Source organism: Sus scrofa, chromosome 13, assembly GCF_000003025.6.
Source record: "Sus scrofa isolate TJ Tabasco breed Duroc chromosome 13, Sscrofa11.1, whole genome shotgun sequence".
Taxonomy (NCBI): Eukaryota; Metazoa; Chordata; class Mammalia; order Artiodactyla; family Suidae; genus Sus; species Sus scrofa.
The window spans coordinates 16,886,412-16,909,570 of NC_010455.5; the positions used below are offsets into that span (position 1 = coordinate 16,886,412).

The following is a 23,159-nucleotide window of genomic DNA, read 5'->3' on the forward strand; positions in this document are numbered from 1 at the left end:
TGGTACATATAAACAGTGGAATATTATTCAACCATAAAAAGCATGATATAATACCATTTGCAGCAACATGGATGGACCTATATATATATGATGATGATACCAAGTGAATTAAGTCAGACAAAGAAAATATATATGATATCACTTATATATGGATCCAATTTAAAAATGATTCAAATGAACTTGTTTATACAACAGAAACAGACTCACAGATCTTTAAAAACAACTTTAAGGTTACCAAAGGGGAAAGGTGGGAGGGAGGGATGGACTGCAGTTTTGAGACTAGCATATGCACACTACTATGTATGGAAATGAATGACCAACAGGGACCTGCTGTATAGCACAGGGAACTCTACTCAATATTCTGTGATAACCTACATGGGAATGGATAAGTGTGCATGTATAACTGAATCACTTTGCTGAACAACAGAAAATAACACAGCATTGTAAATCAACAATAATTCAGTAAAAATGTTTAAAGTGAAAAAAAAGTTCTCTTTAGACTCAAGCCTAGGCAAACTAATACAGCTACCTGCTGACCTTCCTCAGTGGCATGGTTATTTATTGAATAATTATTGTGCTAAGCCCCCATTACATTACATCTAATTTTTAAATGCAAAGAAATACATAATTATGAATAGTGGTGCATGTATTTTAAGAAAATTATAGAGGGCTTGGTGTAGATTTCTTTTTCAGTGTGTGGAGGGCAGGCAGAGATCACCCCTAAGAAATGGAGAATCAAACTGAGATTTGTTCTATAAACAGAAATTTCAGCTTGGTGGAGGGGAAACAGCATTGTAGGAAAAGAGAGAATGACATCCGAAGATTCTGACAGCTGTTCTAAAGAGGGAGGGATCTGAAAAAAGCCTGACTTCTGGCTCCTATCAGGAGTGGGGAAGTACAACACAGAGCTGAACCTCTAAGGGGTTGGAAGAACACAGGGCCTTAGCAACCACTTAAAGAACTGGATCTTTATCCCAGGAATTGAAATCACTCGCCTTCCTATAGCTTAACTATCAGGCCTGAGAGCACCTACGTCAACATGATTTAACTTTGTTTCGGGAGACTCTCACTCAGAAATTTCGTGTTGTAAATCAATGGATAACTTTACCGTTTGCATTAGGAAATTCCTGCCAACTGACTTATCCAGACAAATACTTGACTCATCTCTCCCATCAGGACAAAAGAGGGCTCAGCTGCAGCAATAACTCGCTTTTCACACAACTGTTTATCTATCAAGATGTGTGCCAAGTTGCTCCCCTGGCTGAGCACACTGGCCCTACTCTATTACACGGTGGACTGTATCCCAACTGGTTTGCCTTGAAGACCCACCTTAAGCTGATTGAACACACACCTGAAGCCTGCAAATATGCTTCTCCAACTCCCCATTCTGAGACTCCCCTGAGACTCTTTCAAGGCAGTGTTTACCCATACTCATTGGGGCTAATAAACTTATAACTGGCTTTGCTTGACCAACAGGTTTTTCTGAAGGCCTCTGGCAGAGTCTGCAGTTATCAATCCTAAGAGCAAACAGAGAGAGATAGGATCAGTGTCGTGTTTTAATCTGGCTGCAGTTTGGCAAGCAGATTGGACAAACGCCAGAATCAATGGGTGGATGCAGTAAGAAAGCTATAGCTATGGTCTAGAGGAAGGGTGGAAGCAGTATGGAATTTGGACATGACAATGGAGTTGGAATAAATGGATGGATTAGAGATATGTTTTGGAAGTAAATCCAACAAGGCCTGCTGATAAATTGGACAGTAGGGGAGAGATGGAGACAGATACTAAGCATGAATTATAAATTTTGGTTTTCTGAACTAGATAGAAAATGACATCATTCACTGAGATGGAAACCTACACAAGGGAACTTGTGTGAAGAAGGGTGTGGGGTTGGGGATAGAAAATTTTGAGTCAGTTTTAGGCATGCTGAGTTTGAATGAGACCCCTGAGTAGAGCTGTCAAGTAAGCATTTGCCTACGTGGCATGGAACTCACAAAGGTCTGAGAAACAAAGCAATAGCCAGCTCCTTGGAAAATATTTCCTCTTAACTCCACTGTGGTTCCTGTTAAAATGTCTTAATATTTCAAATCAAAAGGCCCTCTAGACTGTTTCCCTCCAACTTCAATGACAAAAAGCTGCCAGGAACATCCCTAACTTTTGGTTTGAGAAAGGGGCCATGGCAGTATGATATAATTAGTACCCTCTGAGACTAAGTCAGTTCTTGGTGCTTTTGTTTGCCAAGTAACTGTGGGATGTCAGACTCAGATTGCTAAGACTAGTCCAAGATGATGTTTTCTTCTCAACCACAGCAGCAAAGTGAAGAAGTTGAGAGCCTGGGCTCTGGGGTAAGAATTTAGATTTAACCCTTGGATCTACCACTCAGTAGTCTGATAATCTTGGAGAATTTTCTTAAACTCTTTGAGCACCAGGTTCATTTGAGTACTGAACTGTAAAATTCAGATAACAAAACCCCCACCCCAATGGAGTTTTGTGAGGTATAAGAAGATCATGTAATGTACTACCTTGCACAGTGCTTGGCACTTCACATGGACTCAGTAAGTGATAGCTATTGTCTCCATCATCGTTGGTTTCCTGCATTGAGGATTCTCAAACTTGTGGAATTTGCCATGAGAAACACCACACCTGCAGCAGTAACAGGTTAAGGAAACAGGAAATCTGCATGATCTTTTTACTTTTGGCTACTGCACTCCACATGCCCTGCCCTAAGGGTCTTTATTTTAAGGGTTTGGGAGTCCAAAGCTTCATTAGTTCAGTCTTATGCCTGTGAAGATGGGAGTGGAAAACAGGATGAAGACTGAGAGCTCTCATTTTTTTCCACTTGTGACTCCAGTTTAACCTTGGGATTGTGCTTTGTGCAGTTTGAGGACCTTTCTCTGAGATGCTGGTCAAGACTCTGCTTCTAGTGCTTCTGCTGAACTGCATTCCCTAAAGCCAAGAGCTTCCTGAAAAGGGGAATGTTTGTGCTTCCAGCTGGATTAAGCAAATTCAACCCAATTTTCCCTGCATTAAACCATATAAACCAAATCTTATACAAATTAGAACAAATCATTAAACCAGAACACATCCTAATTTGTTGAAATAGATTCCCACAAGATCAAGCATGTGCAAATGGAACTGACTGAGGCAGAGAGAGGTTAAACTGCTACAAACTGGAGCCAAACCATTCAAATTATATTAGGTGAGTTCAGACCAGTTTGAATTAAGAGAAATCAAACTGGTCCTGAAGAGGTCAAATGGAATTATTAAAAAAAATTTCCCAGTTCAAAATTGGCTCTAATTGAGTTAAGGGGATTAAGACATTTCAAGTTGTATTAATCCTTTTCCAGTTGGAGTAGATAAATGAGAAAAGGAGAAAGCTGACTCTGTTCAGCTTGAACTAGCTAGACTGAGCTGCAAAACAATTTAAATACAAATCAAATTTTATCAGTCTAGGTTGATTTCTGACCTTTCAGGGGAAAAAAATGCTTTAAGAACTGGTGTTACCCAACATACATGACAAGTTGCCTGCCAATGTGTGTGTGTGTGTGTGTGTACCGCTATACAATATGTCTAGTATGTGTGTGTGTGTATATATATATATACACACAATATGTCTAGTGTGTGTGTGTATATATGTTATATATACATATATATATATATATAGCTATTAACAGAACTATTTACATGATTGCAGACATCAATATATCCAGCTAAACAAACAAACAAACAAACCCTGATGACAACAAACAAAAACCCCCAGTATACTTCCTGGTCTCCCATGAAGAGAAGCTGTGGCAAATAAATGGGTGATGAGTTTTCTTCTGGGGAAGCATCTCTTATTTTTTGCTGCCTGAAATGTGGAAGAAATGGGTTCAAATAGCACTCTGAGTAAAACCTGATGATTTAATCCAACTCAGAGAGCAAAAATAGAGGAGGATCTGGGGTCCCAGACAACACAGTGGAGATATGATCCCTCCATTCCAAAAACCATCCATCAACGTCCTCAGTATTCACCAACCCTGCTGAAGGCTTCAGCTGCAAGTGCCTGTTCTCCCTGCCTGGAGGCTTCCCAGGACCATGGAGGCCCAATCAGGACTGCCAGGGAGCAACTGTTCCTGGCAACTGCCCTTGACCAATGAGTCCATCAACAAATACCCCATCTTCCTCACCCCTTGGGTAGGACACCTCTGAGGCATGTTCTATGCCCTTTCCTGGAGGTCATGGACAGGGTCAAGGGTCCCTTAACCACACCATTAATCTGCTCACTGATATTCACTGTGCTGGCTTCCTTCCTTCTCTGTATCACTTCACTGCTCCCTGCAGTTGTGTCCGGGGGTCACCCAATGGCTAGGCTGCTTGCTCTCGAATCCTTGTCTGTGTTTCTGTAGGGGGGTATCCAAATGTAAGACACCATCTCTGGATTGTCTATCTTGGGACTTCTTTTGAATAACTTAAAAATAACCCCCTCTAATGAAACCACAATTACTTGGGTTTTTCTGTTACAGAAAAACTCTCTGATCAGTGAGTAATATGATACTTTCTTAAGTTTCAATCTCTTTATGTTACTAGATCTCTTTTCCAGTAAAGAACCATTGCTAAAAATCAAAAGCCAGAGGAGGTATTTAAATCTTTGGAGTGAATCAAGTCTGCTGACTATTTGAAGAAATACTAAATCACAGTCTAATGCTTCCTTTGCTTGCAAATAAAATTTTAAGAAGTCAATGTCTTCTACATTGCCTACAGTAAGTCTCAGTTCTTACTTGACCCATGCCCAGCATTTGATATGGTTGATATGTCAAAAATGTTTTTTGACCATTCAGTGAAATCACCCTTCTAGTGGTGGTATATCTGATTATTTTAAGGAAAAAGGAGTGGGATGTTCAAAGTACCTTGCAGCAGTTGTTTTTGTTGTTGAGCAAGGAACTATCATCTCTTTCAAAAAAAAAAAAAAGGCCCAACGGAATTTGAGCTGTGACTGTAACGTTTCCCATGGCTTGACTAGTAGATAAAGAAAGACTAAACAAGAGCAAAATCCATACTTTTTACTTCATTGAAGGCATTAACTAAAAACAGACTGCTTCCTGTAAATAAAAGGTGTCTAGTACATAGATACAATGGGATTATTCAGCCATAAAAAAAGTATGAAATACCGCCATTTGGATCAACATGGATGGACCTAGAGATGATCCTACTATGTGAAGTAAATCAAAGAAAAATATCATATGATATCATTTATATGTAGAATCTAATAAAAATACAAACAAACTTATTTGCAAAACAGTCCCTCGAAGACTCACAGATTTCAGTAACAAACTTATGGTTACCAAACAGGAAACAGTGGTGGTGGGGGGGATAAATTAGGAGCTAGGGATTAACATACACATTACTATATATAAAATATATAATTGCCAAGGACCTACGGTATAGCACAGGGAACTCTACTCAATACTCTGTAATAACTTATATGAGAAAAGAATCTGAAAAAGAATAGATATATGTACATATAACTAAATCACTTTGCTGTACACCTGAAACTAATACAACATTTTAAATAAACTAAACCCAATAAAAGTTAAAAAAAATAATGTGTACAATGTGATGGTTTAAAAAAAAAAAACTAACAGACTGCTTCCAACCTACCCTCTCAATTATTTAACTAAAATGCCAACAGAGCCCTATTCACTTCTAAAATGTAGTGGTACAAACCAGTAAAGAGGGGGTGACAGGAAAAGAAAAGCCAACCATACTAAGTGTGTGTTCATGTTGCTTTTTATTTCATGAAACTCAAATTATTGCAAACATCAATTTCAGAACATTTTATGAAGACATTAAAACAAAAAGGCAACAAGAAATGCAATATAAACACACACACAAATATTGCCAGAGATTGAAGTCATTCAGAGAAAAATTAAAATAGTCTTTGACCGAAGAGATATTGAGAAATCACACACCCTAAAATGAAAATATGGAATAAAAGCAAATAGTATACAATTGCTTTTTACTCTAAAAAATTTAAATGATGCAAGTTAATGAAAGAGTACAAAATGGTAGTTGAATATGCTAAGTCTAGTACTTGAACACTCTTCAATCATGGGCCTTCCAAATCAGAACTCTAATTAGAGTTGTAATCGTACCTTGTTGACCTCTGCACCCACATCTCTGAATTCTGCTTATTTTTTTAATCAAATAAGATTCTGCTAGAAATCTAGGACCAGGATCAGTGGTAGAATTACAATCATTCATCCCCAGGAGAAATGGAGGAGGTGTTTTCCCTGAAAGACCTCTAATTCCCAGATACTCTGTCCAATATAAACCACTTAATTGTCTACACTGACATTTCAAAGCTTGAGAAAGGGAATGTTGTATAACCCTGGACTTCATTCTGGTTATTTCCTATAAGCAGAGAAGATAAGAAAAGGGCCCTCAAGCTAAGAGAGGTACCTAATTAGAGACATATATACCTAATGTCTGTTCCCAATTAATGACACAAATGATTTGGGGAAGTGAATTAGGACTATTGCTTGGATTAAAGAGAGCTACATCACAAAGTCGTTGTCTTTTATCCTTACCTCTAATTTAAATAATTTAGAATAGATAATGGCTAACTTTAACTTTTGAGAATAAACATTTAGCCTGCATAAAAGATACCTTTTTATAAAGTAAACAGCTTATATAGTTTCTCTTTTAAAAATAGCTTCAATATACTTTTGATGCCCCTAAGCATTTGTGCTATAGATGCTACAGCTGTATTTTCAAAGACTGATGCAGGGGCCACTGCAATATTAGAAATCCCTTTGCTGGCAAAACATCAGAGTGATCATTCAGTCAATTCAAAGTTAAGCTAAACCACTGGTTCTCAGTTTTTACCTTGCCTTAGAATCACCTGGAAATCTCCTTAAAATACAGAATACTTGGCCCACCCCTAGAGTTTCTGATTCAGTGGGTCTGGGGCTAGGCTGAGAACCTGCATTTCTGACAAGTTTCTAGGTGCTGCTGGTGCTGCTGGTCTAAGGACCATGCATTGAAACCACTGCTTTAACCTACTAATTTATACCTCCTTTAAAGAACAATGAAAGCTTCGAACCCAAAGCCCACATGGTACTTATTAAACTCCCTTCAAGGCTCTCTCCCACGGATGATCTTTGAGAAAAGCCATCTGTCATTACCTCCTTTATCGCAACAGAGGCACCCAGGCAGCTAAACAGTCCTTAAATCTATTCACTTAGCATTTTGGTTTTGCTGGGCAAGGATGGAGTACATTTCCTATTTCTCATCAGAACAGCTGCGATCTCCTAAGTGTCCCCAGATGTCCTGGATCTGCAACCCTCCAGGGAAGGGCCCAGGCCTCTGGGGGACCAAAAGCCACAGCTACATGTCCCTACCCAGAAGGTCTATCTCGTCCAGGAGGAAGTCCATGTCCTCCCGGCTGACTTGAGGGCTGATCACCACCTGCCGGAAGAAGTTGACCTTCCCCCGGTGGGGCTGGTACCCCAACATGAGGCTCCCCTTCTTCATCATCCGCTCCTTAATGGCCGGGGCCACCTGTGTGGGTAAGAGGAGGAGGCAGTGAAAGAGCAGACATCAAGGCACTGCAGTGCATCTCACCCAGTCATCACAGTTACATGGCAGCTGCTTCTGGGGATCCCATTCTTACACACACGACATGGTTTGCATTAATAATAATCATCTGCTGAGAATTCACTTAATTTTCACAATAACTCCATGAGGGAGACTATTCATATACACTTTACAGATGAGGAAATTGAGGTGCATGAAAATTAAGTAAATTGTCTGAGGTCCTGCATTTTGTAAGCCAGAAACTGAAATGGAAAACCAAGCAGTCTCGTCCAAGCCCATGCTGGGAAACTTAAAGCATGATGCAACTGCTGCTATATTAAAAACAAACCAGGTGTCCTCAGGAGTCACAGTCTCAAAAGTGTGAAATGTTATATTCCCAAATTTGTCTGAACTAAAAAGTACTCCAGTTCAAGCATCTCAAATAAAGAAGGTTAGTCAGAGATTGGCAAAAATCACACATGGAGAGTCTACCAAGGAAAACACTAAAACAGGTATTACGTGCAGTTCTATTTTGAAGACTACCAGTTGATTAGTTTATTAATAGGACATATTAGTTTAGTAATAGGAAATATAAACACTCTGTCCTTTATTAAAAGGTAGTAATAAAATTAGGAAGCCCATATTTTAAGGATTTCTGGTTAACATAAAGATGGCCTCTGATAGTCCAAATGCACACATTTTTCTAATTTTTCATTTCCATGTTCATTTTAACTTTTTCAAGTTTCTGAGTGTGTCCTAAGTGAATACGGGAAAAGAGAATATAATGAGTGTGTGTCCTCTCTTGTCAGGAAGATGGGGCTTAGCTAGTCCAGAAGGGAGAAACACCACCATAATAAGACCAGGCACAAGGTGGTATAAAATCCCTTAGGAGAGGGGGATAAATCTCAGTTCCCATGAGCCCTCTCCCCATGTGACCACCCCACACCACTCTACTTTGAAACATGCCTATGTTTTGTCGGATACTTCCTGAAAGACAAGCCAAACTACTTCATTTGACTCTCAACACAATCTTGATCTGTTCCAAGCTCACAAGAAGATCAATGCCTCAGACCTTCTCAGATACAAGTGTCAGACTCGACCAGGGTCTTCTCAAGGGATGGCCTAAGGTCGTTTTAGCTAAATACATTTTCATCACATGAAAATGATTTTAGAACCTCAATCTTGTAAAAACATGGACTACACTGTGCGAACAACAGCAAAAACAAAGACCTCTTAAGCAAAACCACACTGTTATTCCAGGAAAGGTTTGGGTGTTTCTCAAGATATAAGGGACAAAAAGAAAATATACAAGCTCTAACAAAAAAATAAATGTAGAAAAAGAAAATGAAGTCAGAGACCAAGTTAGTGAAAAGAAATGGACCATAAGGTTCTAGAAATTTCTGGAAACGTGTCACAAATTTTATCCTGAGCTCTTTAGAGATTAGAAAAACAGGGTTAAATCAACACCATCTCCATTTTCTTTGCCAAACTTAGTAACAAAGGTCAAGTGAATGCTAGAAGCTGGAAGCTAATACAGAACTTTGTATGTGCCTATTGTGTGTCTATTTGAAACCCTTAAATCTGTATGCTCCAAGCATCCGTTTTCTTCCAAAGCTGTTTATGCAAGTACCATTTTTTTTTAGGGCTGCACCCATGGCATATAGACGTTCCTAGGCTAGGGGTCAAATTGGAGCTACTGCTGCCAGTCTACGCCACAGTCACAGCAATGCTGGACCCGAGCTGATTCTGTGACCTACACCAAGCTCATAGCAATGCCAGATCCTTAACCCACTGATTGAGGCCAGGGATCGAACCCGCATCCTCATGAATACTAGTTGGATTCGTTTCTGCTGGGCCATGACGTAAACTCCAAAGCAAGTTCTATTTTTTATTAGAATTATAAAATCTAATGAAATAATATGTAAGCAAATGAAATATGAAAAAGAGTATTTTCTATAAAAATTAAGTTGAATCCTTTGGAAAAACAAGATGAGGGGGGCTGCCAAACATTATCTCCAGTCAGGTGTGATAGAGAGTGTTTAAAGCTTTAAAACAAAGTGCTGAGTCTGCACAGGTGGGTTGCACAGGTGCCAAGCACTCATCCCATCTAAAGAAACCCAAGCTGAATAGGACAGAGAAGTGGGGTGGTTTGTGCAAGCCCCATAGAAGCCATCTGAGCATCAGCCCTCTGCTCAAGAAAACCCTCAATTGCTTTTGGAGAGCATTTGGAAATCCTCACTTGATGGAAAAAACCTTTCAGAAGATCAGGAAATAAAAATGTACACAGACGTGTTTGAAGTTAAAACATTTAAGTTATGTATACACCACATTTTTTTCCAGGGTTATTTGCTTTAATTGACTAATCCTCATCACTTTAGGTAGGAGGTTTTCTGGTACATATGTGGATGTGCATGTGTGAGTATGCATGTGTGGTGCATGTGTGGATGTGTGTGTGCATCTGTGGGTATGCTTATGTGCACATATGGGCATGTGAGTGCATGCATGTGCAGGAGTATTTATGTTCATGTTTGTGCAGAGGTGTATATGCAGGTGTGCATGCACGTGTGTACATGTATACATGTGCATATGTGGGTGTGAATGTGTGTACACATGTACATGCACAATCTCATGTAATTTAAAGTTCTAACCCCCCACTTGTCATTTATTGCACAAAACGTCTCCTATGTGGTCACACAGCTACACAGAACTGTGGTCTGACTTAGGTTCTTGACAAAGGCACATTTATTTTTAATTTTAAGAGTGAGTGGGCTCTTGAATGGAAGCTGTAGCTTTGTAGTGTTAAGAAGGCATGGCCCACAGAGTCAATCATCAATGTCAGGAAAATCTGGTCCACATGGGAAAAATGTCTGCCCAGGAGAGTCATAGATTATCAGTTTTAGAGTTTACAACTTGTGGTTCCATAGTTTTTTGGTTTTTTTTTTTTGTCTTTTAGGGCCGCACCCACGTCATATGGAGGTTCCCAGGCTAGGAGTCTAATCAGAGCTGTAGCCGCCAGCCCACGCCAGAGCCACAAGCAACTCCAGATCTGAGCCGCATCTGCGACCTACACCACAGCTCATGGCAACACCGGATTCTTAACCCACTGAGCAAGGTGAGGGATCAAACCCGCAACCTCATGGTTCCTAGTCATATTCGTTTCTGCTGCACCAGGATGGGAACTCCAGATTTTTTTTAAATAAAAATTCCCTTCATATTTATCTCAATTCTCCTCCAGGAACCCAGAGTTCTGGCTTATAGCCAATTTTAAATTTAAAACAGGCATGCTCTTGGCTCAAACATAATTTGCATTGTCTACTGCTATTTACTTTTCCCTATTTTTCTTCCCCCAATGATATTTTATGCCTTACCTATGGAGAAGAGTAGAATTTGATTCCAGTTCTTAATGTGTCAGGGGCTCACAGGAGGTGATTTTCAAAATGAATGTCAGGCTTGCACTTCTTATAAGCAAACCAAAAACATCTAATGTGAACAAGAAAGATAAAACTAAGAGGGTCCTTCAGCTATTCTAATATAAAGATATTTTTGATCTTTCATCTCTTCCTTTTGTGTAAGGCATAAGACTGTGCTTCCACAGGCAGAACATATGGCATACGAATAACTTCTAAACTAAACTTTACCATTGACTTTCAAAAAATAGAAATAAATGATAAATATCTGTGATTCAGAGAACTAAGTAATAAGGTGTTAGCAGTAGAGCACCCATTGTATTTTTGTACCATGAATATAAGCCTAATTCCTAGAGGCAGTTACTCCTGGGCAAGAGAGGAAAGCCTCCTTTGTCTACGAATACTTTTTGGACAGAGCAAGCTAGAAGCAACACAGAGGCTGATATTCATTAAATTGGCCACAGTTACGACAGTAGTAGGAGCAGTTGTTGTTATTTTTACCAAATATTTTACGACCCTTTAAAAATTTTCAGTGTGCTTTCACATCTCTGGTTCCCACAGACTCAAATCAAAGTGTATATGAAAGGAATCTATGTTTTTCCAATTTCTCATTAACAGCCAGCTTATCACCTTTGCACTTTGAAAAAGTTAACCATTTCCTATTTAGAAAGCTTCAGGCATAATCCAGTGCTGGGCAACTTGGATAGTCTCTTTTGCTGATTATAGCAGAAAAAACAGTCCTAATCCGACAGGACGGAATATTCACAGGGGAAAGAAAATATGCACAAACTAAACACAAGTATCCGAATATCGCCCCTAAATGGAGCACGCATGGAGGAAAGCAATCTGGCAGGAGTGAGATTGCTTTCCAGTTCTCAATTATTTTACTGCTAGTTTTCCTTCAAATTGTAAATCAAATTCCTTTCTCCTGCTTCACTGCACTGGTCTCTGCATCTTAAGTGGAGGAAGATCCTGACATTTCTATCTGGTTGCACAGAAACAAAATCGACATGTTTCTCTAGGATTGCTGTATCTCCCCTTAAATTATGTTTCAGCAATGATTTAGTCATTTTAATAGAATTTTTTTTGTCATGCCCCTGTTGCATAAAATAGCATCTGGTATTTAAAAGTTGCTTAAACCCAAGGAAAAGAAAAAAACATCTCTCTCATTCTGGCCAAGTACAATAATGTGATAACAAGTAACTGACCAAGTGCTACCATAGCCTTTTATTAAAACAAAATTGTAACATCCATTAAATGACATTGCTCTTTTTGTTTGTTTGTTTTCAGGGCTGTACTTGCGGCATATGGAAGTTCCCAGGCTAGGGGTCAGATTGGAGCTGCAGCTGCCAACCTACGCCACATCTACAGCAACGTGGTATCTGAGCCGTGTCTGTGGCCCACATCACAGCTCACAGCAATGCCGGATCCTTAACCTATTGAGCCAGGCCAGGGGTTGAACCCGCATCCTCATGGATACTAGTCAGGTTCTTTACCACTGAGCCACAATGGGAACTCCCAAAATATTTAATGTTAAACACATTGTTTTCAGTATACAAAGTGTTTCTCAAACTTTCTATAAGAAAGTTTTTTTCCAGCCCATTACATACTTTTGTGAAATACAATAAAAATAAATTCTTAAGTGAAAATAAATTACTAAATAAAAATTAGTAATTTTTAGCTTCCATCGTGGCTCAGTGGAAACGAGCCTGACTAGCATCCATGAGGACACGGGCTCGATCCCTGGCCTTGCTCAGTGAGTTAAGGATCCAGCGTTGCCGGGAGGTGTAGTATAGGTAGCAGACATGATTCCAATCTGGCATTGCTGTGGCTGTGGTGTAGGCCATGAGCTGTACCTCTGATTTGACCCCTAGCCGGGTAACCTCCGTGTATGTATTAAAAAAGGAAATTCCCATGTAGCATAGTGCATTAAGGACCTGATGTTGCTGAAGTTGGAGTGTTGGTTGCAACTATGGGGCAGGTTAGATAGCTGATCCAGGAACTTCCACGTGCTGTGGGTGTGGCCCCCCAAAATAAAATAAAAAATACAAGCTAAATTATTTTTTTAAATCAACAGTAAAGTCATTATTGTTATAAAAGTTTCTTTTTTTTTTTTTGGCTTTTTAGAGCCGCACCTGTGGCATATGGAGGTTCCAGGGCTAGGGGTTGAATTGGAGCTACAGCTGCCAGCCTACACCACAGCTACAGCAACACCAGATCCGAGCTGCTTCTGCAACTACACCACAGCTCGCAGCAATGCCGGATCCTTAACCCACTGAGTGAGGCCAGAGATCGAACCTGCAACCTCATGGTTCCTAGTCAGATTTGTTTCCACTGCGCCACAATGGGAACTCCATTTTTTAAATTTTTTTAAATAAAAGTTTCTAAACAGTAACTCTGGATTGTCATATTTTGCTTATTGCAGACTGGAAACACCAGTTCATGGATCTGCAGGGGGCTGAGACTACATTTTGAAGATTGCTCCTCTGTTCTGAACTCCCTTGGCTCCTTGGGGGTATATATAATTTTAGTCACGAATCTTTGTGTTATTTTGCATACTTATTTCTGCATATTGTCATGATCTCCTGACATTCTGCATCGTGTTTCTGCTTTTCATGAAACCACTGAGCCATGGTATACCTAAACAGGCCCTACTTGTTAAATCTTAGAACTCTTTCAGTTATAATGGTATTTCAGTGAAACCATGGACCTAATCATGAAACCTCCAAGTCAGTTCTTCAAAATCTAGTTCAGAGATTATAAGAGAAAGTGTCTCAAAATGTTCTAGACTTAAGGATCTTTATGCAACCTTTCCCATCATTTACTGTAAGGGTGAAATATTCACATTTTCACCTGTAAAATACGGCACAGCACAACACTCAGCGTGGCTGAGAAGAAAAACCCATAATTAAAGGAGGTGATCTTTTTGCAGCAAATATGGGGAACGAAGACCACACACTTCTACGATGACTCTAGACAGCAGAATCATTGAGAGCTTCTAACAAAGCTAGCAAGATTTGTGTTTTGCTAAATTTTCCCCTAAATCATTAACAAATCAGTGTTCTTCAAATTCCAGATTTTAGAACTGTTTTCTCAATTTCAGTTTATTTATTTATTTGCCTTTTAGGGCCATGTCCGTGGCATATGGAAGTTCCCAGACTAGGGGTAGTAGTTACAGCTTCCAGCCACAGCCACAGCCATGCTGGATCCCAGCTGCGTCTGTGACTTAAACCTACACCATAGCTCACAGCGAACACCAGATCTTCAACCCACTAAGTGAGGCCAGGGATCGAACCTGCATCCTCATGGATACTGATAGGATTTGTTTCCACGGTGCCACAGTGCGAACTCCCTAATTAAATCTTCATTCTATAATCTCCAAGGAAGCAAAGAATCTTTAAGGGGTAGAAAGTTATAAATTCGTAATACTTTGCACATCTTGCAAATAGAGCATGGCGTGCGCAGGCAGACTAATAAAGAGAAGAATAAATTATGAGAGTTTTATTGTCATTAACATTATTTTCCCAAGATTATCTTGCCTAAAAGAAAGCTGTATCAAATGCAGAAGAAAATTATCTACAATATTCTTTTTCTATATAAACATCAATTGAAGCAGTTTATTTCCTTATATTTACACTAAACTTCATACATCTCAGGCCACTTCTGTACTTCCCAGAACACAGTTTAGACCAAAGCTACTCACTGCAATACATGGTTAAGCAATAAACTTTGAGAAAGCAATATATTGGGGGCTAATTCAGCTACTCTCCTTGAATGTTAGTTGTTTTAGATATGGCTTGGCAAGCTTTTCTTCTCTAAAGAACCAAAGAGTATATATTTTAGGCTTTGTAAGCCATACAAGCTCTGTTGCAAATTCTCAAATATGCCACTGTAGCACGAAAGCAGCCCTAAACAATATGTGAGCATGGCTATGTTCTAATAAAACTTTATTTATTTAGGGACAATGAAATTTAATGTCATATGATTTCCATGTATCAAAAAACTGGTTTTGATTATTTTTAACTACTTAAAAATACTAAGTCCATTTGTAGCTCCCGGGCTTTACATAAATAGGTGATAAGCTAGATTGGGATTTGGACATAATTTACCAACTCCTTGGTCAAAATGGGAAAAATACATTATAATATCTAAAATTTACCCCCTCAAAAGAAAAGTATATGAAAATTATGTTCATTGAGCTTCTTTCATAAATGCTGAATTGAGTCAGGAAAAGATAAAGGTCTTTTTTGCTCTCCTTCTCCAGGAAGGCTGAGCCACAGGTGAGTGGGCAGGGTTACCACTGTGACTTTCTTTCAGAAAGGAAAATTATTCTTGAACTATCAAAAAAAGCAGCTTGCTTTATATTTTCTTCCCAAATAATCTAGACTCCAAATAATCCCTATCTTCCATGTTAACTTGAAGTGGGGTCTTCTGAGTTAGATATTAAAATAGAGCTCATGAGAGAGCTGTTATGAAATGGTCACACTTTGTACCTGGCACCCAATACAAAACTGTTTTTGAGACTTACAACAAGCTACATGACTCCTTTTCCCTTTAAGACACTACTTCTGTATAGTTTGGGGTCATCTCAGACTTTCTGAGGCCAGAAAGAGGTGCAATACAGATCAAGGAAGGGGCCAGAATTCAGAACATGAATAGCAGCAAGGACCAGAATTTACATGAAAGAATTCCAGTTCAAGAGAAGAACTGGAAACATTCAGAGAACCAGAATGATCTTTCAATGTTCCTCCTTCTTCTGAGAAGGATGCGGGCCAGTGCAGGAGCAAACTAGGAAGCAAAGAGAGCTTTCCTAGTGCCTATAAGCTAAAAGCTAATCAATCATCTGAGAAAAGCTGCTCTGGAGAGATTACCCAGGCAGTCTTGAATGCCCAGTTCTGCAGTTATGGAAAATAAAATATGAGAAAGCCTGCAATTTCTTTACTTGTTCACTGATTTCTCTGGTATTTAGTTTGTTAACTAAAGCATCATGATGGTCCTTGCATTAGCCAGTGAGGGGAAGGTCATCAGAATGCCTATATTGGATCACAGTCTTAATACATATTTTCATCTCTGTTTTCCTTTTAGATTCAATTAAAAAAAAAGGAGGCAATAAAAAGAGGTATACTCTCCAGTGAAAAAGTGTATTCCATCAATTTCCCATGATGAATGAGCTCAAATGTATAATAAATTCCTAAAACTTAAACATTTTTATCTTTGAACCAAATATCTTGATTTCTTCTGACTGTAAATAAGAACTGGCTTTTCCTTTGCACACACAATTCAAAACATATAGAGTTGAAATGGGTTTGGAGTTCAGCTAAATATATATCCTACAGTTTGCTACCTCTATGTTACCTAGTGAAGTTGCTGCTAAATGAACTATTGAGAAAACATTCTTTATGGTCTAAACATGCTGTCATCCAAAGGAGAAAGTGATTGCTTAGTCTTATATAAAAAGTTCTTTGTGGTAATGATTAGCTTGAAAATGAAGTAAATGGACTCTCTCACCTGATACTAAAGAAACAGTTGCTACCTCACAGTATAGAAATCATCTCTTTGTATTTCTAAACATATTTGATTAATTTGCCCCAAATGTGACCTTCAATACAGAAGAGGCATTTGCCTTCCCAACACAGTTTTCTTTGGTCTAAAATTATTCTGATCTGCAGAAATTTTGCTTGTGCCTGATCATATAGGCAGCTTCCACCCCCTATCAAGGGAGAAACCAGCAGCTGCTCAAAAAACGTTAAAGCACTTCTACGTTTCTAGAGTGTTTGGTGACTCAAAGGGGGAAAATTCTGTGATACTGTGGTGATGCATGCATGACCACTGGACTATAAACTCTGTTCAAAGCTGGGTTTTCACCTCTTTTTTCCTCATATCCCTCAGGACCTAATGTACAGCCTTGCCAGTAGCTAATGCTATGCACTTGTCCAAACTCATAGAACTGTGCGCACCTTAAAAGGTGAACTTTACCTGCATGTAAATTTAGAAATGAATAAATAAATTAATTTAAAAAACAAAAGAGGTCCAGGGAAGACATGTAGATACATGATATTAGGCAAATAACTTCCTTTCCTGGTGGCCTGGTTTCCTTATCTCTAGGCAGGAGATGACAAAAATAGTGCTGTGCCTCTTCCTATGATGGATAAAATTTGGAAAGTGATATTGTTGGTGAAGTATGTAATGACATGGTGGAGAATAAAATTCTTACTCAAGAAGAGTCCAGAATACAAACTCTAGAAAGCAAATGGAGCATGAATTGATATGTTTCTTTCTAGTTCTACTACTAAATGTATGTCCTTACATTCTCTGTAGGTCTGAAAATGAGAAGGGCCACATTGACCACTCTTAGGTACAAAGGATGGAAGTATTTTGGACATGGTGGCACTTGAAACTTTTTTTCATGGTGAGCACTGGAGGCAAATGCAAACTGTTTGGCCAGAGTCTTTTTGGAGGCTCCACAGCACGAAAGATGAAACATTTCAATATAAACCCACCAAACTTATTAACTTAGAATTCAAAGATTATCAATTACAGAAGATTTTGGTTCAGTTGTATAACTAAATTAACATAGTCTTTCATTATGTTTGCTTTTGCAGCTTTTCTTTTGCATTTTAGAGCCATCTTTAAAAGCTTGAAAGTATTTTTATAAGCTGCTCTTCAATTCCTATGTCTCCCTCCCCATGCTTATTTTGCCCAATGACTAAATAAACTAGTTCTATCCACATTAGAGTAGCCAAATATCCAGTGTCCTCAGGACAGACTCAACTTATACTTCAACAGCAGCCCCTTTAATGGTTATAACTATCCCAGTTTAGATGCTAAGTTATATGTTTTAGACTAATCATGCATAGAGCAACAGACTAGTTTACTGACCAGGGACCCAATTCCTGAAATTTTATATGACTTTGGACAAGTATTTAACTCCTCTGGGACTCACAGTTCTCTCCTATGAAGAACTGGTAATCCTTGTAGGATTGTTATGTAGACTAAATGAGACGACACATATAAACGCACTAAGCATGGAGCTGGTATCTGCTAGGCACTCAATAATATGAACTAGTATTATTAATTTCTTAAAGTGAATTTGCTTTTAACAAATTTACATTCACACCTGGTCTTTCATTACGCTATTTCATTTACCTCTTGGGACATGAGCATTTGAAAGTGTTGTGAAAACATGACCTGTAATTTATTCTTTCTCCTCAAAGCATATAAATTGTGTAAATAATACTGAGAGATTGTGAGTTAGCAGTTTTAGAAATTAAATCTTACACCTCATGTATACTGCTTCTACATTAATCTTCTATTTATGTTCTGGGTTTTTTCCAAACCAGACAAAAATTAACAAAGCAAACTTTTTTTTTTCTTTATAAGTAAAGCAGTTGTTGATTATCTTGGCAGTTTGGTGGTAGGGAGAGATATTTCCAATGAAATATATTATCAGGGGTGAGCGTCTATTACATTCTAGGAATTTCTATGTGTTGTGTTATTTTGCAATACACAGAAATTTTCCAAGTAAAGACGTTACTTCTTCTTTGGCTATGTGAAAAAGTCACTTGGCTATAATGAAAAGGTCAATTGTCCCTATATTCATGACTTGTGTCTCCTTGTGGATTCAAAGGAAGATCAAAGGATTGTGTGAGGTACTTCCCCAAAGCACCTGCTGATATGGAGCACCTGGACCCAGGCCCCACTCCACAGCAACTAAGTCTGAATCTCCATGGGATAGGTAGGCCTGGTGGCCTGTATGCTTACTGACTAGGCACTCAAGTTGTTGCTATCATGATGCAAGTTTAGGAAAATGGATAATGGCAGTCCTTTAACCAGGGCTTTGGGAGATCGGCTAGAAGTTAGAGTTGTTGGACAGGAAAGACAATATTGACAAAGGAAGGGATATGAGACCAGAAATCTTCCTTCTTGGATTGCTTATGTCAGTTTCATAATAAACCAGTGACTTTCAGACACTTTCCTATTAGTCATAAAACATGAAAAAGTGTTCAAAGCAGTTAACCATGGCCCAAGAAACAATGAAGTTCTTCATTCTGACCACTTGAAGAATGAACTTGCCTCTCAATACATTCTCTGCCATTCCTCACTTGCTCATTTCTGCGTGTGCTCCTCTACCCAATGCTCACTTGCTTCCCCGATGTCTCCCTCTCTAATTTAGAGGTAAGCTGTACTGGCAGGCCTCCCGAAATAAATTACGTAAAATTGGTGGTCTAGACTCCATGAAATCATATGCATCTAAGAGGTCATTTCAGCTTGGCAGACGTGGAGAAATAGGCCACACTCAGGGCATACCTTTTTTCAAATATGACTTTTTACCCTTGTTTTCCTTCAGAGTATATCTCAAAATCAGCACATCTTAAATAAATGCTTAAACTTAAAAAGCACTGCCCTGTCCATACCCTTTCCAATACTGATGAGCAAAGCCACAGGAACGAAGGGGTCAGACCCCCCAGGAAGACTAAAAAACATGGTTAGCTTCACCTGTGGTGTTTGCAATGTAGAAATGATGATGACAGCAATTCCTATAAACCTAATGTCAGGCATATATTCAAGGCAGCCGAAACGAACAGTCATAAAAAAGAAACCAAACTGAACTGAAAGCTTCAGCTGAAGAATGGACACAATAAACATTTTACACACTCGATAAAGCAAAACCTGAATATCAATTGTGTCACATCTGAGCCAAGAGCTTCTTAGTACTCAAATGTTTGCCCATGTTGGGAGATCTTTATATTGTTCCTCAAAGTGATAAGTTATTCGGCAGTGCTCAGCTAGGGCTGGCACCGTCTCTCAGAGGCATCTGGAAAGAAGTCTAAGCATTTTGGGTTGTTGCAATGATGGCAGAGCGCTACTTTATGAGGTCTATTTGAGAAATAAGAATGGTAAGTATTTACAGTGTATAATGTAACGTTTTGATGTACACATGCATTGTGAAATGATTACTCCAAGACCCTTTACATGTTCAGAGTAAGGTTCACTGGATAGCAGCCAAAAGGTCCAACCTTTCTTGAAGCCAGAGGGAGAGACTTCGGTCAACCACTGTTACAGCTGCGTGTTTTCCCTGCTTTCCGGGACCAAAGCAACAGTGTATGGATTGATGTGGAACACCATCTAGTGAAGGATTTGAGGAAGTGCATGAACAGAGAAAAAAAAATCCCAAGTCCAGTGCTGATTCAACTGATTAAACTCCTTCAGACTATTTTAAATGGTCCTAAAATGATGATGGCATGTTTTTTTGGTTTTTTTGTGTTTTTTTTTTTAAGTCAGGGCAGAAGTGAAACAGAGTGACCTGTGTGTACTTCAGCAAAGACTGGAGTCAGCTAGTTATCCGGCATGCCTCTTGGGACAGAACTACTGCCCCCTAGAACTTTCCCATGGACTGTAAGGAACACCCAAGCCGCCAGTCCCCTTCTGCCAGAGAGCTTCGTCTGGGAATGGTGCCAAAGGGCTTGGGAACAATGATGCCAGGGCGCCAGATTTTCAAACATGCACCAATCAACTGTGATGTTTTTCAGTTAAACAGAGTATATGTCAGAGGTCTTAGGTATCAAAAATTTTAAATTTTTTCTAGAAGTCAATAGCTTTTATTGCCAGAAAATGAGCACCAACAGTACCTATTTCACAGTGGGCTGCACACAAAAAGCACTCAATAAATAGAACATTGTTCAATAACTAGAGACAGCAGTGAATGTTTAACTGGGGAGGAAAGTTGAATATAATTCAACTACTACATTTTAAATTTTTCTATATAAAACTGTGTCATTCATTCATTGATCAATAGCTTCTCAGCTCTACTTTTCAATGTCACACCCCTCTGCACACTGATCTATCTGCCCTTGGCCCTGAATAAATGTCATGTGACTGCATCTAAACTTCAGGGGGAAGAAAGAAGCAAATGAAAACAACACTCCCAGATCAATATTGTGGTACATTTACCATAATTAACTATCACTAATTCCTCACAAATATTTATTCATCTTGCTCTGATTTTCAGAAAACTTCACTTGGGCTAGGGACTGAATCTAAGCTGCACCTGTGACCTACACCACAGCTGCAGCAATGCCAGATCCTTAATCCAGTGCACTGGGCCAGGGATTGAACCCACACCTTAGCAGCAACCAGGGATTGAACCCACACCTTGGCAGCAACCTGAGATGCCACAGAGACAATGCTAGGTGCTTAACCACCAGTGCTACAGCAGGAACTCTCATCACTTCGCCTTTTTTTTTTTTTTTTTTTTTTGCCTTTTTTTCTAGGGCTGCACCCGCGGCATATGGAGTTCCCAAGCTAGGGGTCTAACTGGGGCTGTAGCCGCCAGCCTACATCACAGCCACAGCAATGCCAGATCCAAACTGCGTCTGCAACCTACACCACAGCTCATGGCAACGCCGGATCCTTAACCCTCTGAGCAAGGCCAGGGATTGAACCAGCAACCTCATGGTTCCTAGTCAGATTCATTAACCACTGAGCCACGATGGGAACTCCACCTCACCTTTCTTGACTGGAATTTTCATTGTCATTTAGCTATTACTCTAAAGTTAAACAGTCTGTTTGCCATTTGGAACATCACAGTTCCTAAGAATAAATGATTCTAGCTACTCTAAATGAAATCAATCCTGTAACTGTATCTCATGTTTCTAGGTTTTCCTTTTTAGGTGAAGAAAAAGGGCTCCATCAGGTCTCCCAGCCTTGATCACAGGTGCTGAGAAGAGAGTGACCTTCCGTCATGCCCTTGGTCTCTCTCTGGTCAGGAGGAAAGAAGACTGGCCAGATCACTGGAAGGCTCTCTTACTCTCCCCTTGAACGCTCCCATGGTTTGCCAGATGGGTCATTAGCTATCATTACCTTAACCCAGCCCTGCACTGACCACACCAGGCTTATTCTAAGCAACAAGTGACTCTTAGGACATTTCTCTAAGAAGCCAACACTTTAAACCAATTGGGCTTATGTTGAACTTAGAGGATATAGAAGTTTTCAAACATTTCAACTATGTTTTCCTTATATTTATTCATGGGCCTCTATCTAATAAGGAGGGAAGGTTTTTCACCTGGCAATACATTCTCCATCTGCTAGATGATGCGTGAAGAGCTCCTGTAGGCAGGCAGGATGGCGGGGGAGGTCAGTAGCTTAGGGTTTAGAGCCCCACTACCTGTGTCACTTGCTTGAAACCAGTACCTCACAAGCCACTGAGGCATTCTAACCAGGAATGATCAGGAAAAACACACCACCTCTCAAGGAGGATGAGAAATCATGAAAATAACTATCCCATGAAATGAAATGTGTTAAATATTAGAACTGAAGAACCACATGTGTGGAATTTCAGTCACAGTGTTCTACAGGCAGTGACTAGGGTGATGAAAAAGGTTGCTCTGGACTAGGGTCTAGATACTGCTGGAAGTCAGGTGTGCAGTGTATAAGTAACTTATTAATCAAGTTAAAGCACAGTAATTTGCAAGTAACTCCTCCTCCTCCTCTTTCTTCAAAGTTAAGTTAAAAGCATTTCAGATTATCCTCAGATAACGTCTTTCTCACTCCCCTGACATGCTTTGGTGAAAGGAGAGGAGTTAAAATTACAATCAAAAGAGCATACACCAGACCATTTGCCTCTGTTATTTATAGTTAAAAATGTAAAAACTAAATGTCAATAACGCAAGACCCAGTCACATAAAATGATGGTAATTCATTCTCTTGTGTGTGTAGCCACTGAAAATGATGCAGCAGATGCCTGAGTATTTACTGAAGGAAAGCAAGTTGTAAACATTTATTTGCTCCCATTTGTGTAAAAGTATATTAGTATATCTGTGCACACAGGCTAATATGTAGAGAGTATCCGAGGAGTGTTTACTGAACTGTTAACAGTAGTTATCTCTGGGTTCTGGTGTTGCAGTGGTTTTTTACTTGTCTTGCATTTTCTGTATTTTCTTTTCTTTTTTTTTTTATTTGTGTTTACAACAAGTGTGTATCATTTTCACTGAAACAAAGGTCTCTTTTTCTGCTAGTTTCATCAAACACATATATCAAAAACTGAATGCTTTCTGCATTTGGAATTCATCAGAGGAATAATAATGAACTAAAATTGTGACAGAAATGCTGATTTGCTCTGAGATATATTCTTCTGGTGTGATTATTAATAGCATCCATTTCACTTTCAAAAGTGTCCTGAGTTGAACAATATAGTTGCTG

At 39.3% G+C, this 23,159-nt stretch overlaps 1 protein-coding gene across 2 annotated transcripts in view; it reads right to left on the bottom strand.

Moving 5' to 3' along the window:
• The window catches only part of GADL1 (glutamate decarboxylase like 1), a 157,153-nt gene continuing 139,744 nt past the window's right edge, over positions 5,751-23,159 (bottom strand). For both annotated transcript variants that reach the window (XM_021071494.1, XM_005669326.3), the window contains one exon: positions 5,751-7,539. In XM_021071494.1, coding sequence (XP_020927153.1) covers positions 7,366-7,539 — 174 coding nt within the window. In that variant the 3' untranslated portion in view covers positions 5,751-7,365. The remainder of the gene's footprint in view (positions 7,540-23,159) is intronic.